The 19,240-nt window shown below is 39.7% G+C and overlaps 2 protein-coding genes across 6 annotated transcripts in view; both read left to right on the plus strand.

The window, feature by feature from the left end:
- The window catches only part of ARFGEF2 (ADP ribosylation factor guanine nucleotide exchange factor 2), a 48,433-nt gene extending 38,330 nt beyond the window's left edge, over nt 1-10,103 (plus strand). For 3 of the 4 annotated variants that reach the window (XM_063145973.1, XM_063145983.1, XM_063145989.1), the window contains 8 exons: nt 2,008-2,146; nt 2,230-2,284; nt 2,805-2,919; nt 3,620-3,750; nt 4,705-4,873; nt 5,573-5,711; nt 6,421-6,538; nt 7,399-10,103. In XM_063145973.1, coding sequence (XP_063002043.1) covers nt 2,008-2,146; nt 2,230-2,284; nt 2,805-2,919; nt 3,620-3,750; nt 4,705-4,873; nt 5,573-5,711; nt 6,421-6,538; nt 7,399-7,575 — 1,043 coding nt within the window. In that variant the 3' untranslated portion in view covers nt 7,576-10,103. Of the gene's footprint in view, nt 1-2,007; nt 2,147-2,229; nt 2,285-2,804; nt 2,920-3,619; nt 3,751-4,704; nt 4,874-5,572; nt 5,712-6,420; nt 6,539-7,398 lie in introns of those variants that run through there. The other variant, XM_063145995.1, reaches the window with a different exon arrangement.
- Nucleotides 10,104-13,631: 3,528 nt separating this feature from the next.
- CSE1L (chromosome segregation 1 like) overlaps nt 13,632-19,240 on the plus strand; it is a 36,975-nt gene continuing 31,366 nt past the window's right edge. Inside the window, exon 1 of one of the 2 annotated variants that reach the window (XM_063146007.1) lies at nt 13,632-13,884. The gene's annotated coding sequence lies outside the window, so the exon portion shown is untranslated. Of the gene's footprint in view, nt 13,885-14,587; nt 14,614-19,240 lie in introns of those variants that run through there. The other variant, XM_063146015.1, reaches the window with a different exon arrangement.

Here is a 19,240-nt window from a genome sequence, read left to right on the forward strand (position 1 = left end):
ATGTTGTCTGGGTTCGGACATCATGTAAGAACCTCTGATCAACATAATCAGAGGTTGAATATTCAAAAAGTCTGTGGAACGTGCCCAGCATACGCTGTGGCAAATCATGGCTTAATTGGTACACACTACGACAAATCATGGATTAATTAATTTACTACCATCACGTGTGAATGGGGCCTCCATTTGTGTTTTTGTCAGTACTGTGTTGAAACAGCTGTTGTTTTGGTTTCAGAGATTTTGGTCAAGTGGCCAGATTCTTTATCTCCTTATGATTGCCCTTTCTAGAATTCTCTGTCTCCTTCTGATTGTCCCTTCATTACAAGCATCCATCATTTCAGTCATCTGGTAGATAGTTTAAAATGCTGAATTACTTACTTTAAAATGTTGCACTATGTGTTTCTAAATCAGAGCTGGGGAACCTGTTGCCTTCTAGATATTGATGAATTACTACTCCCATCATCCCTTAGCATTGGCCAGGCTGGCTTGGGCTGATGGGTAGTGAAGTACAGCATCATCTGGAGGACCACAGGTTCCCCAAATAATCATGGAAATTATTTAGCCGACCTAATGAAATCACAAAATTTTCTGTTAGTTTCATTCCACACACCAGCTGTTGTGGATTTGACTGGAAGAAATGGCGAGAAGTCTTAAGGAGTTTTCACAGTTGTTTCCTTTATGGTATTCTGAAGGCAAAGAGACCTATGTAGTTGAACACAGTAGATATTATTATTATTATTATTATTATTATTATTATTATTATTTATTTATTTATATAGCACCATCAATGTACATGGTGCTGTACAGAGTAAAACAGTAAATAGCAAGACCCTGCCGCATAGGCTTACAATCTAATAAAATCATAGTAAAACAATAAGGAGGGGAAGAGAATGCAAACAGGTAAGGGTAGGGTAAGCAGGCACAGGGTAGGGAAAAACTAACAGTAGAAAGTAACAGTAGAAGTCTGCACAACATCAAGTTTTAAAAGCTTTAGGAAAAAGAAAAGTTTTTAGTTGAGCTTTAAAAGCTGCGATTGAACTTGTAGTTCTCAAATGTTCTGGAAGAGCGTTCCAGGCGTAAGGGGCAGCAGACGAAAATGGACGAAGCCGAGCAAGGGAAGTAGAGGCCCTTGGGCAGGCGAGAAACATGGCATCAGAGGAGCGAAGAGCACGAGCGGGGCAATAGTGTGAGATGAGAGAGGAGAGATAGGAAGGAGCTAGACCGTGAAAAGCTTTGAAGGTTAACAGGAGAAGTTTATATTGGATTCTGAAGTGAATTGGAAGCCAATGAAGAGATTTCAGAAGCGGAGTAACATGGTCGGAGCGTTTAGCAGGCTTTCTCTAACAAAGGTAGGCCCCTTGATGTGTGGGTGGAGTGGGTAGGTGGGTTTCTTTCGTGAGATTCTCACATATTTTAACTAGTATCAATCAAGTGCAGTTTCATTTGTCAACAGGTGTACATATGCCTGGTTACCTCACCCATCTGAGATAGGGAGTAGTGTTTTATGTTGGCTCTTGATGAGATAGGTTTGAATTCCCATGTCAAATTTAAAATCAATGGGATGTAAGCCATCACTAACTTAACCCATTGGTTTTAGTGGAACTAGTTCAACTCACTTAGTCTGGATCTAGCCTGAAGGTTTGAATTGGGCTTCATATCCCGGTTTCCAAGAGAGTCATGATCAGTGATAATCATGGTTTGCATCAGTGCGTATATAAAAAGAACTGTGGGTAATGAATTTGGGGAAACTGTTCGGGAGAGAGGAGGAAGGAATGAAAGAGTACACATTGATTTCTCCTTGAAGCTATGTCTGCACTGACTCATTGCCCCATTTTGCAATACTGCATTGGTTTGCTACTTAATACTAAGCATTGTAAAAACAGCACAGTCACTCTCTAGTCAGGCTCTTTCCAAGATCTCTGACACGATGTTCATATAGTCACAGTGAATGTTCCATAATTTTGTTCAGATAAGGAATATATTTTATAAGCTACTTTTTAATTTCTACAGATAATGAACAGCTGGCTCGATCAGGTACCAACTGCCTAGAAAGCCTGGTAATATTAAATGGACAAAAATTCAGTCCTGAAGTCTGGGACCAAACCTGCAATTGTATGCTAGAAATCTTCAAAACTACAATTCCTCATGTGTGAGTGTAATTCCAAACATAGAATATGCCCAAGTAGTTTCAAATTAGGTTGCAGTTCTAATCTAATTGTTTCTTTCTTGAAGCTTGCTGACATGGAGGCCAGCAGGAATGGAAGATGATTCATCTGAAAAGCACTTGGTAAGTGCTCCAGTTTCTCATCCCTCCAGTTTCTACATCCCTTGGCTGTAACCTATTTGTTTTTTAAAAACTTGTATAGCTTATATTATGATCTGACTTGTATTTATGGTTTAATTGTGAACTGCCCAGGGAGCCTCAGCTATTGGGCAGTATAAAAATGTAATAAATAAATAAATAAAATAAAATACTTGGTGGGGGGGAAGTGTACGCAGAGTGGACATGCATGTGGCAGCTTCTTGTTTGCAGACATTCAATGTGGAAATAGATGTTAGTTTCAAGAATAGGTGCCTGTTGAATCTAAGAGATATTATTTGAAGATGTTAGTAACTGGAAAACATTGAAAAATAATAATTAGTAGCAGCAGCAGCTGGAGCGATATATATGTGTGTGTGTGTATGTATATTATATTTGGTTGCTTTATCAATTTATTATGACATGCCTGAAGAATTTACACTGCATTACGTTAGCTGATAGTTGTGACTAATTTGTGAAAGAAATATTAATTTTATTTTATTTCTAGGATATGGATCTAGATCGCCAGTCTTCAAGCAGTATTGATAAAAATGCTTCAGAAAGAGGGCAGAGCCAATTTTCAAATCCTACAGATGAGAGCTGGAAAAGTGGTCCTTATTCAAGTAAGTCTGCACTTAAGCATCTCCATCTATGATGGCTGTCCAATTTTAATTTAGCCCCCTTTGCAAGCCACAACCACCCTAATGCTCTGGAGGCCTGCTAAGTGCTACCACGCTCGTTTACAGCACCATCTCTATGTACAGGCATTTGATACGCTTGACTTCTGGCATCCATTATGATGCGGCTGTTGCCATGTCGCCCACATATTTTTGCCAGATTTGTACCATTGTGTAAAACCCCTAGAAACTATAATGGCAATCCATAACCATTGCAAGTCCTCCGTTGTGTTTTTTTCTGCACACCTTGGGTCAACTGATTCAGAAACCGATTTTCCAAAGTTAAATTACGCTGCAGCCATTTTTTCAGTGAACTGATTTGTTAATCTCAAACCTGGGTTTAAGAGCTCTGATGCAACGGTAACAAAAAGTTTGCTATCTTACTTGCAGAGGGGAATGTATTCTTTCATGGGGCGCCCTCAAAAGGACACTGTTGTACTTGGCATGAAGCTACTCTAGGGATGATAATAATCTTCACTAACAACATGGTAGCTCAGGGTATTCATGGGTCCCTGTTTCTTCAGTACATGCTTGGGAAGAACTCTTATTGGAAGATTGGGATTGGAGGCCGTGGGACTACACCAGGTCATACTGAACAGTTTGAATTGCTTTTAGACTAAAACCTAGCATCTTGATACTCTCTCAGACCAGAAACTCTTTGCCAGCCTCCTCATTAAGTGTGTTGTGCAACTGGAATTGATACAGACCATTGATAACATAGTATTTTACCCAGCAACAAGCAAGAAAGAAGATGCTGAGCATATGGCTGCTGCTCAGGTAAGAAATCTCCAGTATTTGAACATCTTGGCTGTTGTCGGAACAGGCTTAAAATATAACACAACATGCTAAGCCATGGTTGGGCTGCTAACCCTTTTGCAGCAAATAGTTAGTGAGCGTGTTTAAACCGTGGTTATGTAGCCACCATGGTTAGGAATGCTCCACACAGAACGCTAAGCCATAATGTTTAGCTCAAAATCCTTAACCACTGTGATTTAGTGTGCCATCCAACAGGGTGATAAACTTATCTATCATCTAATGTGGAGGAAGGGGAGGAAAAAAAACTTTATCATAAGTCTCTTATGATTTGCATGTGAGGTATCTCTATAACAATGGTTTTAATTTAGATGAAGTGGTTTAGCGTTTTGTTCTGGTTATATTGCAAAAATGCATGAACTGAACCAATGAAGGAAGTTTTCATTTAAACTATTGGAAAATTGGACCAAGTTTCCATTGGTCAGTGAATTTGGAGGGATAATGCTGAAACTGATAGTGACCTAATTTTCTCCAGAAAACCTAATGTTCAGATTATACAGGACAACTGTTGCTGTGAGCCAGAGTTAACTACATATTTGATAATAAAATTACATTTATTCTTTAACTGCATTTGAGAGCAATCTGCACTTTTTCTGCCGAAGTGGCATCTAGCATCTAGTATCTTGTTATTGCCTCCCACACACCTTATCCCGCTTCCCACACTGGACAGAGAGGGCACATGTCTAAACCAAGGCATCATGCTTCTGTGTAGAATGCAGACACCTCTTCCACTGATGGAATCATGCCGAAGTTTTGGCTTGTGTCCTCTTCTTTGGCAAAGTATGTGGGGAATGCACTCATTGAAATCAAAACTAGTCTGTGATCTGCTAAAGTGGTAACTCTATAAAGGATTAAAAAGCAAACCTATTGAACTACTCCTTCAGCTGATACGTCCTGTAACTGGATTTTTCTCTTTAGAGGGATACACTAGATACAGACATCCACATTGACACCGAAGACCAAGGAATGTACAAATACATGTCTTCCCAACATCTGTTCAAGTTACTGGACTGTCTGCAAGAGTCTCATTCCTTCTCAAAAGCTTTTAACTCAAATTATGAACAAAGGACTGTTCTGTGGAGAGCAGGTAAGCATGAAAGAGTGAGGACCACAGAGGTGTGGGGGTTTTTTTGTTTATTTTAAAATGCATACATTTCTTAGAGATTGTATTGATTTTAGGTTTTAAATTGCAGTCTAGAACATCAGTCTAATGGCATGGAATTGTTATTTCCATGTTGTAATTAAATATATCATAGAATAGTATAATGCAGTTAAGACATTTTACATTGCTTATAACTGAAGCCAAAGTTGTGACACATATTTTGCCCTTAAGGTTGGTGGGTGACTCTTGGTCTTTTGTAGACTCTGGGGCCAAGGTGTATTTTTCTGTAAACCAACAGAATGTAAAGTTTCATTTAAACCCTGAACCAAGTCTGCAACACTTCACTCCACGTTACACTTTTAAATGTCTGGAGCGGTAAACCCAATGTTCCTTCTTATACCACTTTAGGAGAAAGTGATTGGGATTGAAAAAGTAGCAGGGAAAGAAGGTGTGCTTAACCTGTACCCTCCTCCAAATGTCCTCCCCTTAGTGGTTTTTACTTGCATGTGTTTGAAATGTGTGTGTACCCTGTCAGCTATATGTTTGGAACCTCATAGGGTGGGAAAGCCATGGGAGCATTTGAGCAGACATACAGTTACTTCATCTTGTTTTGCCTCTTTATTTCAGCTTTTTGTGTTGTACAGCATGAGAATGTGTGACTGTATCACTGTTCTTAATTTCTAGGGTTCAAAGGTAAATCAAAGCCCAATCTTTTAAAACAAGAGACCAGCAGTTTGGCTTGCTGTCTGAGAATTCTTTTCCGAATGTATGTTGATGAAAACCGCAGAGACTCCTGGGAAGCTATCCAAGAGAGACTCCTGAAGTAAGCATTGTTTCTACCTTGCAAAAAAGTTATTAGGGTGCCTAGCCTACAGACAGCTTATGGCTGTGGGATTCCAATGCCTCTATGGCGTTCTTCCATTTAAATTTGCTCTGTTCAGAAGAGGAACCCGGTTATGACCTGCAAAGGGTTGGGTGTTCAGATCAAGTCCTACCATAAATAAATAAAGGCCACTCAGGAAGTCTGCTTATACATATAAGAGCAACCTGATAATCTGCATCAGGACATGGATCTCTCCCACACTGCTTAATAAAAAGAGGCCTTTGGCACTGACTTCAGTGTGCTCTTGGTTTGGTTTGGTTTCCAGTTTGTTAGTGAATTAGTTAAAGCTGTTAGTTGAACTAGTTAGTTGAAGATGTTTGAAGAAGGAAAAGGGAATCCTATTAATAAATGAGCTTGAGTAGTTTGAAAGTCACCATAGGAGAAAAGGAAGCCTTTTGCACTTCTAAGCTTAGTAGCAGCTTCAGTAGAATGATTTTTTTTTAAAAAAAGAAGACGACAATGCAGTGTTAAATTATGAAATAAAAAACTTTGGGTACTTTGTCACTTTCCTTTCTCTATTTAAAATGTGCCTATCAAAATGCCCACTTGTACTGCTAGATGTGAGGGGACATAGCAAAATCTGTTCACTCTGTTTGCTTACTGTTTCTTTTCCCATGTTTTGAATGTACATGTTTTGAATGTCCTCTAGTGTGTGTAGTGAAGCATTGGCCTATTTTATCACCGTGAACTCAGAAAGCCACCGAGAGGCCTGGACCAATCTCTTGCTGCTACTTTTAACAAAAACACTAAAAGTCAGTGATGAAAAGGTAAGAAAAGATTCTTTATTTAGTTTCATATGGAAAACGTGACCCTTCTACATAAGGACAGAGCCTCCTTCACATGTGCATCACACAAACAGGCAGCTGCCTGAGGTCATGTGGGGCCCTGACATCCATACTTTAGGCATGTGAAGAGCCTTTTAACAGTATTTATTCATATTACTATGCACCCATTTAAATTTTATAGTTCTGTTATACAATTTTATGTCCGTGATTGCCTTTGGCGATGAAGGAGGGGTCTAGAAACTTTAAGAATAAGTTTTAAAATAATAAAATATAGAATTGATAAAGCATCCTGTAGACTACGGATGGCTGTATTCTTGGCATCCGCTCTAGACAGTGGCCCAGGTAGCTCCATAGTTCTACAATAAAGTGAATGCTATCAAGAAATATGAGCTTCACATTACACTCCTGCACTCAGGCAAGTACAGGCCATCACATACACATCCCAAAGAAAGGTACATTAAAGTATAGAATATCTAACTCCTCTTGAAAACATGTTTCCTTAAAAATGAAACTTGTAGCAAAAGGGTATCCTGATGAGCAGATGAAAATGCTTTTGGGGCCACACCTGGATGATAGGCTGCCATTTGACTATCCATACAATAGCTTGAATCCTGGGGAGGTTCCTTGCTGGATGTAAAACAAACAAAAAACACCTGGTGAAAAGGCTAAGTGGTACCCTTGAGACCAGTTGATATGTCAGTGTGTTGTGCCAGGAAACATGCAGTTTCTAGATCTGGATGTTCCAATGCTATAGTCTGACTGTAAGAACTTACTTCCATTAAACTGTACTTTTTGCTGCTTTTCTAAGGTCATTTAATTTCTTCTTCCTTTCTTCTTCCAAGTTCAAAGCACATGCTTCAACATATTACCCCTACCTATGTGAAATAATGCAGTTTGACCTGATCCCAGAGCTCCGAGCTGTGCTGCGAAAGTTTTTCTTGCGCATAGGTGTGGTGTTCAGAATCTGGATTCCTGAAGAACAGTTACGAACAATGGGGTCTCATTCGCTTGCATGGTAGCCCCATAGCTGCTCTTTCCCAAAGCCTGAGTCATGCTAAGTTCAAAGAATGGAAGCAGAAAGAGAGCAATGAATAATTGGCAGGTCTTGAAGAAGAAGCAACTATAACCATGGGAACTGCAGGTTTATATTGATCAAGCTGGTGTTTCTGAAGGGAAACTGTTCTCTCTCTCTTTTTTAATTCTGGCTGCCCTATAGGAATAGCTGTTAGCATTTGACAACTTAATGCAGTAAATGTCAAGTCATTCTTATCACTAAGCTTGTCTCTTCAAATCTGTTGTTTGCAGTGTTTCCCTCTTAACATCTTCCAGCTACTTGCCCATCATCTGCTGGAAATTCTTAATGAATGGGAGCTATTTGTGAGATAATACTGAATATATTCATATAGGCTTGTGATGTATTAATAAATATTTGAGAGGGCTAAAGTTCATCTGAAAATTATGCGGGAACACTTCCTTTTTCAACTGGGCTGCATTCAGTTGAAAACTGGTCCTTTTTAAAGTGGTTTGGTGCTGTCTAGTCTGAAAACACATAGCAAGATGTTGACTGGGCAGTAATATGATGACCCAGCAAAAACCCAATGCCATCTTTATCTCCATCACTCCTACTGCCAACTTAATGTATGTTGTGGCATGTGTTGTAATACATTGTTCCCAGAGCAGTACCATATTTTGTTGGCCTGGACCTGTTGGTTTTCATCATATGGAAGTGCTCTTGTTAGTAGATTAGTATCAACAAAATAATTTGCAAAATGTTATTACAAAGGAAATACTGCCCCCCTGCAAAAAAACAGAGAAAACAATTGCACATAGCCTCTTTAACCCAGTTACTAGTCTCATGACTTGAATGTTTAAGAAGTTTAACGACTTTGAAAATTCTTTTGATTTCTGATACTTAATAATATGAAGCAAATGGCAAAATGAAGCTTTTTAATTAATTTCTGAAGTGCACATTGACTTAATTAAGATGTATACTAGTTGATCAAACCTTTCCCTTTTGAATAATATATAGATTAGAATTTGGGTAGAAGCAGTCTATCTTTAATGTGTATTAAGATATTTCTATTTTTATTCCAGAACTGTGAGTTATGGTTGGTTTTTAATGGATTGATTAGTACTTTATTGTCATTAGTGATGTGAAGGGGGGGGGAGAGTCTGGTTCCTATTGGGACCACTTGATTTATTAATATAAGTGCACATGTACTTGTGACAAAAGCCTGACTGTTAGGGGACAACAGGAAGCAAAATTGCAATTGTATCAGTGCAGTTTTAGTGGCTCTACTGACTTTGGATCCTGATTTTTTTTTAATTATTATTTTTGGTAAGACCATGTCTTCGTATTCCTGGCCCAATAAAAGAAATAGTTTTGTAAGGTCTGGCAGGAAAAACCTGAGTAGCTGTATTTCACTCTGATGTCATGAGTGTAAGATTTGTATAAGAAGACAAGAAGGAAATTGGTTCCGTCCAAATATATTAAAAATGCAAGTGCAAAAAGTATTATCAAGCATATATCTGCAAACATAAATTGTAATAGTATTGACTAAGTAAAAGTTGGAGGCGGGAGAATGGTGGTTGGTTAGCTGCAGTCCTAAGCAAATGACTTTGAACTAAGTTCCACTGAAGATGATAGCTTCTAAGTGTAATTTGGTTCATTGTGTTTGGAACTTCTTGCTTTGTAAATTGAGTTTGGCTGTTAACTCAACCAAAGTTGTTATAGATTTGAGAGAACCAGAATTGATGGCTGGATTTATTTTATTGAATACTGGTGCTCGCTTTCTCTCAAGCTTTGTTTATAGCAAAACAGCGTGGGCTTTACATTTGTTTTGGGCCACTAATATGATAAGTAAAAAACAGTTTCTGACATTTAATTTCTCTACCAAAGAATTTTACGTAGCAAATGCAGAATTTTTGTCTCATGTGAAATATTATTATAAACTATTAATTATATAGAAACTATTGTGCTAACGATCTTGCTGAATCATTTAGATTGTGCACAATTGTAGAAAAATATGTGAACTTTTGTCAGCATTTAAAGCAATTTAGACATTTATGTTTGGTATGTAAAGAGGTATTTCACCATGTACTGCAAGAAGTCATTTATTTTTATATATGTATATTTACATCATTGACCTGTATTCTTTTTCATTGGACTGTTTTTTTTTTTGCCCACTATTATGGATCTGCTATTAACATGTTGTACATGTTAATAGTGTTTCTGTCAAACGTTAAAGTGTTCAAATTTGCATACATTTGACTTCATTAAGGAAGCATGGCAAAATTACAACTGAAGTTTCAAAATCTGAAAAGTGCAATATAGATAGGATTGAAATAATATCTTCCAAATCTTTGCAATGTAAAATACCGTGAAGAAGCTTTATAAAAGATCTTTGCTTATATAGGGAATATTCTTACCATAAAACTTAGAACCTTTTAAAGCCTTAGTGTTGAATGACTTTATTTCCTTAGGAAAACTATGTTTAGCAGTCAACAGTTACATTTTCAAATAGCTGAACTTTAATTTAAAAACATATAGGGATGGGTGGGTGGGTGGGAACCTACATTACCATGTGATTATCATGGGCTGGTGTGTGTGAAGAGATTCCATAATAGCCTTATTCCAGATATTCCAGAAAGGTTGTGTCTGTACTAGATCTGTGGAGAGTGATAACAGTAGTCCATGTAATGTCTGAATGTGTTCTTACAGTGGCTATAGGCCTCAGTGTACCTTTGTTTTGACAACACCATATCCCATGGACAATCATAAGAATTCTCCCCGGAACGTTCCACGACCATTTCTTTTAGCTCTGATCACGGATCAGGTTCTGTAGATTAAACACAGTATTTCCTGTGGCACTTCTTTCAACCCACGTGAAATTTTATGGAGATGGTACTACTTAGCAACAGAATTCTTTATCAGGAATCCAATGCAGAATTAAGTATCTGTGTAGGACATAGTCCCAGTGTATATGCGGATCTCTTAGCTATGGTTCAGAGATCAGGTATGAGCACAGCAGACTGCATTCTCTGATATGAATCTCCTTTCCTTGATAGTATTATGCTTGGTTTAGTTTTATATCTGTACTGTCGGCAATCATGGTTAACATTAATCAGATTCCCGCTTAAACAGGATTTGCAAACCTGCTTCGAATTCTCATTTGCAATTCGTGTTTAAGATGGGAACTGATTAGCATTAAACCTGGTTGGTGCTGATGAAGACACAGTGCTAATCTGTGATTAAAGCCAGTGAGAAAGAGGGAAGCAGGAATAGGAACTAGAGAAGGGAGGTGAGAGCTCACAATCCCCATTGTCTGCTCACGATTCCTTAGAAATGGTGGTCTAGCACATCTGCTTTTGCCCATAGAGTATTCATATTTTGAATATTTATGTTCTGATTAAATCTTGCCACAAGTAAGTGTTTAGAATACAGTCCAAAACGATATACAGATCTCCATGTAGTCTTCTCATTCTATCAATATTTGGAAGAGGCACCCCCAATATAGGTGAGAAAGATTACCTTATTGACAGACATCCTAAAGGTGACCTTAATTTTGCTGCTCCCAGTATTGTCTTATCAAGCACATAGCATTTTTGTTTTTACACCCTTTAATGGAAGTTACTCATTTATTTATATAAATTCTAAAATACAGAATAAAAGCCCAGCATGGCTCCTCTAGTTAAAATTCTGTAGCATGGATTCAGACTGAGGCTGCAGATCACAAATGTCTAAAGCCTGCACATTTGCACACAAGCTGGCTTATTTTTTTATAAAACTGATGGGAGTAAAATTTGCTTAAATGCTTTGTGCATTTCATTTTATAAGGATACTTTGCTCACCACTGGCATAATCCCACCAAAGTAAGTTAAGCCAGGATGAAAAGAGCAGTAAAATTTCCCTTAAATATTTTAAAACTTCATCAGATGATGTGATCCTTGGCTTGAAGCAAACAAAAACTTGATTTGTGAGAGGTGCAATTCCCTAAATGTCTTGACCCTTTGTCCAGAATATCTCTTCGCAACTTTAAATAAAATGTACTTTGTGCAAAATGTATGTTTTATCTTTATAATGCCTAAAATTAGTTACAAGCTACTTTTTTTCTTAAGAGACCTTCTATTTTGAAGTGCATTTAATATCATTAAGTTAATGAAAAGCATTCCTTGCCCGATGGATGTATACATTTTTGAGAGAATAGCAGAATAATTATATAATATGAAAAGCTATGTAAAGTTTTTTACATAAAATATTATGTATAATACTGTTGTATTCCATGCTTTAATCAGGTGGTAAATAAAGTTTAAAAACAAACTTTTTTTTTTTTACTGTAGTGATTTCAAAGGTTGCATCCATTATTCATTGATCTCAAATTTATCTGGGTGGTACTGTAAAGGGCCCTAGAGAAGGAAGACACAGGTACATAACACGTTTTGCATCCAGGACTCAGTACTTGCCAGTACAGGCATAGCTTTCTGACCATCCTCCTCAATAATGATGAAGGAAACACTATTTTTTGCATAGGGGCCATAGGTCAGTGGTAGAACACATAGTTGGCATGCAGGAAGTCCCAGGTTCCATCCCTGGCATGTCCAGGTAAAGCAGGAAAAGAACCCTGCCTGAAATCTTGGGAGTGTTGACAATACTGGGCTAGACAGCATAAGTCAGCTTCCTGTTTTTGGTAGTTTGCATTTGTTTTAAACAAGACAAAATGCATTCTAACATTGCTAGATAGATAGAAAGCAGAGTTGTTTTTATATTTTACGTTGTTTACATACTCATTGAATATTCATTTGCCTCCTGAAATGGAGCAAGAGTTTTCTGTGAACAGAAATGGCTTCCATGCATGCGTTGTTCCTCCTTTCAGTGCCAGAGGGTGCAGTATAAGAAACAGTTACCCAACCCTTTGCAGTGTGATGTACCACGTTCACGTAATTTTATTATAAAAGTCTTATAAAAGCTCTGCTGGGTGGAAATATAGTTTAGCAGATTATCAGAAATATGTTGAATGCAGTGCTGTTCCTGAGCAGATCTCCACCCACCCTCCCCCAATACTTAGATACAGATCAGGAGATCCATTCATTTTCAATTAGATTGGGGCCAGATTTTCTGATTTTAAAAAATCCATAGAATGCTCTTGAAGGCATTTGAGGTATTGTAAATATGTGTTCTCTACTTATTCCTAAATTCTAGTGTGGTTCAACATGCAGTGGGCAACTTGTGACACATGTAAGGTTGAAAATAATACACCGAAGATAGTTCTGCTAACAATCTGTGATGGGACTGAATCATAACTGATATGCTGACATTACTGTGCATGCACATGTAATGTTCCAGTCATGACAATGGTGTTGTCTTAAATTCCCAAGAACTTGGGTCAGCAACTAGTTTTGTTGGAGGGAACAGAGGTAGGTGGACCAAGGAACCCACAATGCAAGAGGTTAGTTGAAAAATATTCCACATAGATACCAGCTGCAAATAGCAGGTGGATGTTGATTTGTTAATCTAGTAAATTGAGAACATGAAATTATTCCACACTTCAAATAAAATGTACCATCGTGGTTTATAAAACTTTCAAACTGCAGGTTAAAAATATAACTGCTTTTTGCATAGCTGATGTGAATTTTGCAGGATCTAATCAGTAAACGCGAGGTGAATGAAAATGTTTTCAATATGCCCTTAAATTCCAACACTTTAACGAGACAGATTAGTAAACACTGTGTTGTAAAAACAACAACCTGCTATGCCAGTCAGTTACCTTCCGAATGTGTTGGACTACAACTCCAATGCTGGCTGGGGATGCTGGGAGTTGTAACTAACACATCTGGAGAGGAGGTTGGGCAAGGTAGTGCTGTCCAAATAATAATTAAAAAACGATGAATAACGTTCCCCTCTTCGAGGTGCAAGTAAGGAGCCGGACTGTTTCTACACAGCCATCTTGAAAGGCTGCTGAAGGCCCCGCCGGGGAGGAGCGCGAGGCTAGTACGTCGCACAGCCAGGGCGGATCGATGAGGCGATGCAGCCTTGGCCTCACGTCTAGCCAGGCTGAGCCATACTCCGGTGCATTGTGGGAGGAGACTGAGCAGAGGAGGCGGATTGGCCCGTCCGGCTTCAGAAGGAGCGTGTTTGGGATTGGCTGGGACCTTTGGCGAAGCCTGCCGTTGATTGGTGCCGGCCGGGGATGGAATCTGTGCGTTGCCCTGCGTGATTCCGTCATCGCGTCGCCGCCGCCGCGCCCTCTCACCGAGGTTTGAATGTGAAGCGGACCTGGAGCCGTAAGAGGAGTTGCTGCTTCTGTCGCTGCTGTCAGGGGATCCCTCAGGTGAGGCCGAGCTGCTGAGCGCGAGAAACCGTCTCGCTCTGTGGGTCTCAGGAGCCTGAGGAGGCCGCAGGCGGCGGGGCCGCCGAGGCTCGCGTTTATTTCTTGGGTGGTGGTCGGGCTGCGGGCCCACGGCGCAACCGAGGGAGGGGCGCAGCTGAACATGCTGCGTCCGCTTCAGCCCGCCCCTTTTTGCCTACGCCTGCCGCCGCTGGCTTCTGTGCCTAGCCCGCGGTGAAAGCAGCCCGTTGATTGGCTTCCGCAGCTGTCGTTCTGACGGGCAGCGACGAGGTAGTGTGAGCCGAACGTTCCCAGTCACTTGCCCCCTCTTCCTTTCCCCCTTCATGGCCAATGACTTGGCTGAGGCGGAGGCATTCCGAACGCGTTCGATCCGGTTGGAGTGAGGACCAGAGCGGACGTCCGAGCGCAGTGAGGCCCTCTGTGCTGCTGAGGGAACTGGCTTCGTATTTCCTGTTTCCAGGGAATAAGGCAGCCTTCCCCAACCTAGCGCCCTAGTCCCCAACCTAGTACAATTCCCAGCATCCCCAGCCAGCTATTTAATCCGTACTGGCTGAGGATGCTGGGAGTTGTAGTGCAACACATCTGGAGGGCATCAGGTTGGAGAAGGCTGGTGTAAGGGGATGCCACCGGGCTTTAATCTTTATTAAAGGGTGTGCAGGCAATCCAAGCTTGCATGGAAAAATGGTGTTTCCTAGGCTGAGATAAATAAAGGTTTGTTGCAGATATTAAGTGGTGAGAGAAAGCCACTCTTCATCTGCTCAGAGGCTATTTTAATCATCTTTATAGTGTTGTATAGAATTGTTTTAAAGCATTTCATATACTTTTTCAATATTCTTTACAACAGTTTTATTGTAACCAATTTGCAAATGGGGGCTGAGAATAGTGATCACTTGGTGAGTTCATGGTAGAGGCAAGATCTGAATCATATGTGGTCTCTATCCTTGACAACTTAAGCATCCTTATTTGAGAGTAGGCCCTGTTCACTTCAGAGCAACAATATGGCACATTCTTTGGTATTGCAGATGAGATTATTGTACTATTTTTTGATTAGTGTTTAATCTATAACTCTCTTCCCCATCCCCCATATTTTACCAAATAAATACACCTAGCAAATAAATATTGCTTTAATTCTTTAGTTATCACTCTGAACTGAAATATAGCTTGCCAACACATAATTGTCTTTACACATATTCTTCTCATATTCATGCCTATTCATCTTCTGTATTTGTTGTCTCTGCCAATGGGGAAAGGATTTCTCACTTTTTGTTCATTGCTCCTATAAGCACCATGTGCAGTGATGGTTCTACATAAATATTGGATAATAGTAATAGCTTATGTAAAGTATTTCAACTTATCTTCAGGAACATATCTATGTAGGTGTAGTAGTTCAATAGCAAGTGAACGAATAGAGCCAAGCTATGGATAACTTATGACAAGCTTTCAAACAAGTAGTGCATGTGAGAGCTGTTCACCATGACAACAGGCTGTAGTTTGTAATGCACAGGAGAATCTTTTCAGAAGTAAGCACAAAGTGATTGGCATGTTCTTCTGTAAACAGCAAAATCAATGTGGTATAAATTGTGTTAAGTAAGGAGAATAAATCTTTGTGGGGTTTTTTAGTATTTATTTAAGGAATCTATATAGATTCCTTAAAGTTCTATATAGGCTGCTGCTTTCCCATAAGTTCAAAGCAGTTTACAAAGGCTTAAAATCTACAATATAAAGCACATTAAACTTCAGAAACACAGCAATTCAAAATCAAGACAAAAACAGCCACCAGCTAAAAAGTCATACTTCACCAGCTTATCAGGCAAGGGCTGTGGCTCAGTGGTGGAGCACCTACTTTGCATGCAAAAGGCCTCCATTTTAATCCTTGGCATCTGCACTTAGGGTGGGGAAAACTCCTGCTTGAAACCCTGGAGAGCTGCTGCCTGTCATTGTTAACAATACTGGGTTAGATGGATCAGTGGCCTGACCCAGTATAAGGCAGCTTCCTATGTTCCTAAAATATACTTATCAGAAAGATTGTAAGCCTGCCAAAATGAAAAATCTTGCAGCTCTTCTTGAAAGTAACTAAGGCTGGACCCTCTCAGATGGGGTTGGGGTGACAGTAGTTGCACAGCATCAGAACCACTTCTGTGAAACCCTGCTTCTTGGCACAGTGGGTTGTAACTTCTTGCAATGAAGATGGACTATATGTGAAGAATGAATCTAGTGGGAGGGTTATACAGGGAGAGGGTATGTGTGTTTTGTACAATGAATGGCTTTAAAGCAGTCTTACCCCATGTTTTGGACTACAACTCTCATCAGCCCTAGCCAGCATAGCCAATGGTCAGGGATGATGGAAATTGTAGTCCAAAACCTGGAGGATACCTGGTTGGGAAAGGCTGTGCTAAAGATTAAGAACAGGACCTTGAAGTACACAGTGGTATTAAACACAATGAATATGTTCACACCTTCCAATATTTATTAAAAAGTGTACCATTGGAAGAGCCACTCCTGACCAGCTATTCAAAATGGTTTAGGAGAATGGTGTGGTTCACAATGCTGAAACTGTTGAGATATCGAGTAAGATTAACCAATATATTAATCTCAAGATGTAAATCATCTGCAAGAGTTACTAATGCTGGCGGTCTAGCCATTCAGAACTTAGCGGTCAACCTCACATGTGCTTCCTCTTTGCATGTTTATGTCTTCTCAGCTCCGAGGCTGGCAGCGGAATGCCCAAGAGGGTAGAATTTGGAAGGAAGTCTTAATGTTCCTATCTCTCTTCCTTCACTGATGGTAGTAGTGGCAACCGGAACTGTCTACCCCAAAGCCTCAGAAGAATAATGCAAACTTAGGTCTTTTAGCTTCCCAGTTGGGCTTTAGAAGAAATACTGTTGTACTAATTTCCCCCCAAAAAACTCTGACATTGTCATGTAATTTTTAGTGTTCCTTAAATTTGTTTGTGATGTGTATATGCAGAAGACAAACATAGACAGCATGAACACTGCATTTTCTAATGTGGCTTATTTTGTGTGTGTACAATCTGAAAATATTTTAATGGTCTAGTATGTTGTAACTGTCTTGAGCTGGGATTCGAAGAGCCCTAAATGCACATCCAAAAGTTCTGATGTGTGCTCTAGGGGTTTCTTCTTCTAGAGGCGATTCCTTGGCTTTCCAGAGAGGCTTTTCAGAAGGGAAGGGAAGAAAATATATGGGGTTGTTCAGAATCATGGAACAATATACAGAAATTTTGCTTGTTGCTCTTTGGATCTTGTTTGTTTTATTCTTTTGTAGAGAATATCAAAGCACTCAGTTATGCATAAACTTGTCTGTCTTGTACTTCCTGACTTGCATAAAATTGCTGATTGGGGTTCTTTTTAGTTTTTCCTTTTATTTAGCAGTGGTGGTCTTTTCTACTGATCTCTCTTTTTTGCACACATTTTTACTGAATATGTCATATGCTTTGAACTTAATTTATTTGCATCATTTATAAACCTATCTATGTTTAAAAAAATTCAGAGTTGTAAACAGAAATTTAAAAAGTCAGTATTCAAAGGAAAATGTTAAAATCAAATTGTATCAATAGAACTGTGGCTGGTCTTTCACTCAGGAAAGGCTTATATTTAAATAGGAATACCTTTAGCAGAGATCAAAAGCAAAATAATGTTGGTGCCTGACTAACATCAATGGGCAGGGAGTTCCACAGAGAGGAAGCCATTACACTGAAAGATCTACTCTGAGTTCATTCCAAACATACCTTAGGCCCATGTGGAACAACCAGGAGTTCCTCATTCAATGTTCTCAGTGACTAGGGAGGTTGATAAAGGAGAAGGTGAGCTCTGAAGTATCCTGGTCCTAAGTTGTTTAGGGCTTTATACACCAATAAAACATTAAACCTGGTCCGGCAGTGAATAAGTACCAAGTCCATTCCCACACCAAGCTTGTTATATGCTGAAAAGGCTCGGACCACAACAACAGCTGAGCTGTTACATTCTGGACTAGCTGGAGCTTCTGGAGCAATCTTAAGGATAGCTCAACATAGAATGCATTGCAGAAATACAGCCTTGAGGTTAGTAGTGCCTGTAGCACTATGGTCCAGTTATCCCGGCCTAGGAGACACTGTTAAATGACATGCCAGTCAAGGCTTCTAGAAGACAATTGGAGAAACGACCTCCAATGACAGAGAGAGGGATCCAGGAATACCCCCAGCCTAGGCACCTGTTATCTTCAGAGGGAGTGCAACATGTAATAAGCTCTTTTCTGGACTTGGGAACCACTCACCACAGAGCCTCTGTCTTGTCAGGATTCTATTTGAGGTTTTTGGTCCTCATCCAGCCCATCACTGAGTCCAGACTCTGATCCAGGATTTGCATGGCTTCACCTGATTCAGATGTCACAGGGAGATAGTACTGTGTGTAATGAGCATACTGGTTGCATTATGCTCTAAATTTCCTAATGACATTAACTGGCAGGGAATTCCGCAGACAAGGAACTAATACAGTGAAAGCTGTACTGCCTGTTGTGCTAAAAATCCTATTTACTTCCTTTTTGCTGTGTGGATTGATTTAATACTTTTCAGAGTGCAATCCTATGCATGTTTAGACAGGAAAAAAAATCCTACAACTCCCAACATACCCTAGCCAGCATAGCTGCCTGGAGTATGCTGACAGTTGTAGGACTTTTTTCTGTCAAAAATTGCATAGGATTGCGCCCTCAGTTTGATTTCCCCCCCCCCCCCCTGCAGTAGCCCATTATTTCTAAAGCTTATCCCGGGGTAGACGTTGGTAGAGGAATGGAGGCATAAAGGAACTATGCTAGTGGGAGAGCAACACCAGTACAGGATTTGTCATAAGAACATAAAAAGAACCGTGTTGGATCAGAACAAAGGCTTGTCTAGTCCAGCATTCTTTTCCCACAGTGGCCTGATCAGATGCCTGCGGGAAGCCCGCAATCAGGACATGAGTGCAATAGCATCTTTCTGCTGGTGTTCTCCAGCAACTGGTGTTGAGGGGTATAACTGCCTATAATTCTGAAGGTAATATATAGCCACTGTGACTAACACCCATTGATATCCTAATCCTCCATGAAATCATGGATACTAATACATGGTGTGGGATACAAAAAGGGCTGGAAAAATTTTATCCTGGGAACTTAACAGCACACAACTGAACAGAGTATAAATAACAATCAAAACACTGGGGAAAACAGACTAATATGTTAGCATGAAAGGAATTGCAACAGGATTGGGACATGTAACATCAATTACATATGTTCATAACAGAGTGAAAAATTCAGAAAGAGTTGCATGTATGTAGTAATGAAATGCCAAAATGAAAAGAAACCTGCACAT

Source organism: Elgaria multicarinata, chromosome 1 (genome assembly GCF_023053635.1).
Source record: "Elgaria multicarinata webbii isolate HBS135686 ecotype San Diego chromosome 1, rElgMul1.1.pri, whole genome shotgun sequence".
Lineage (NCBI taxonomy): Eukaryota > Metazoa > Chordata > Lepidosauria > Squamata > Anguidae > Elgaria > Elgaria multicarinata.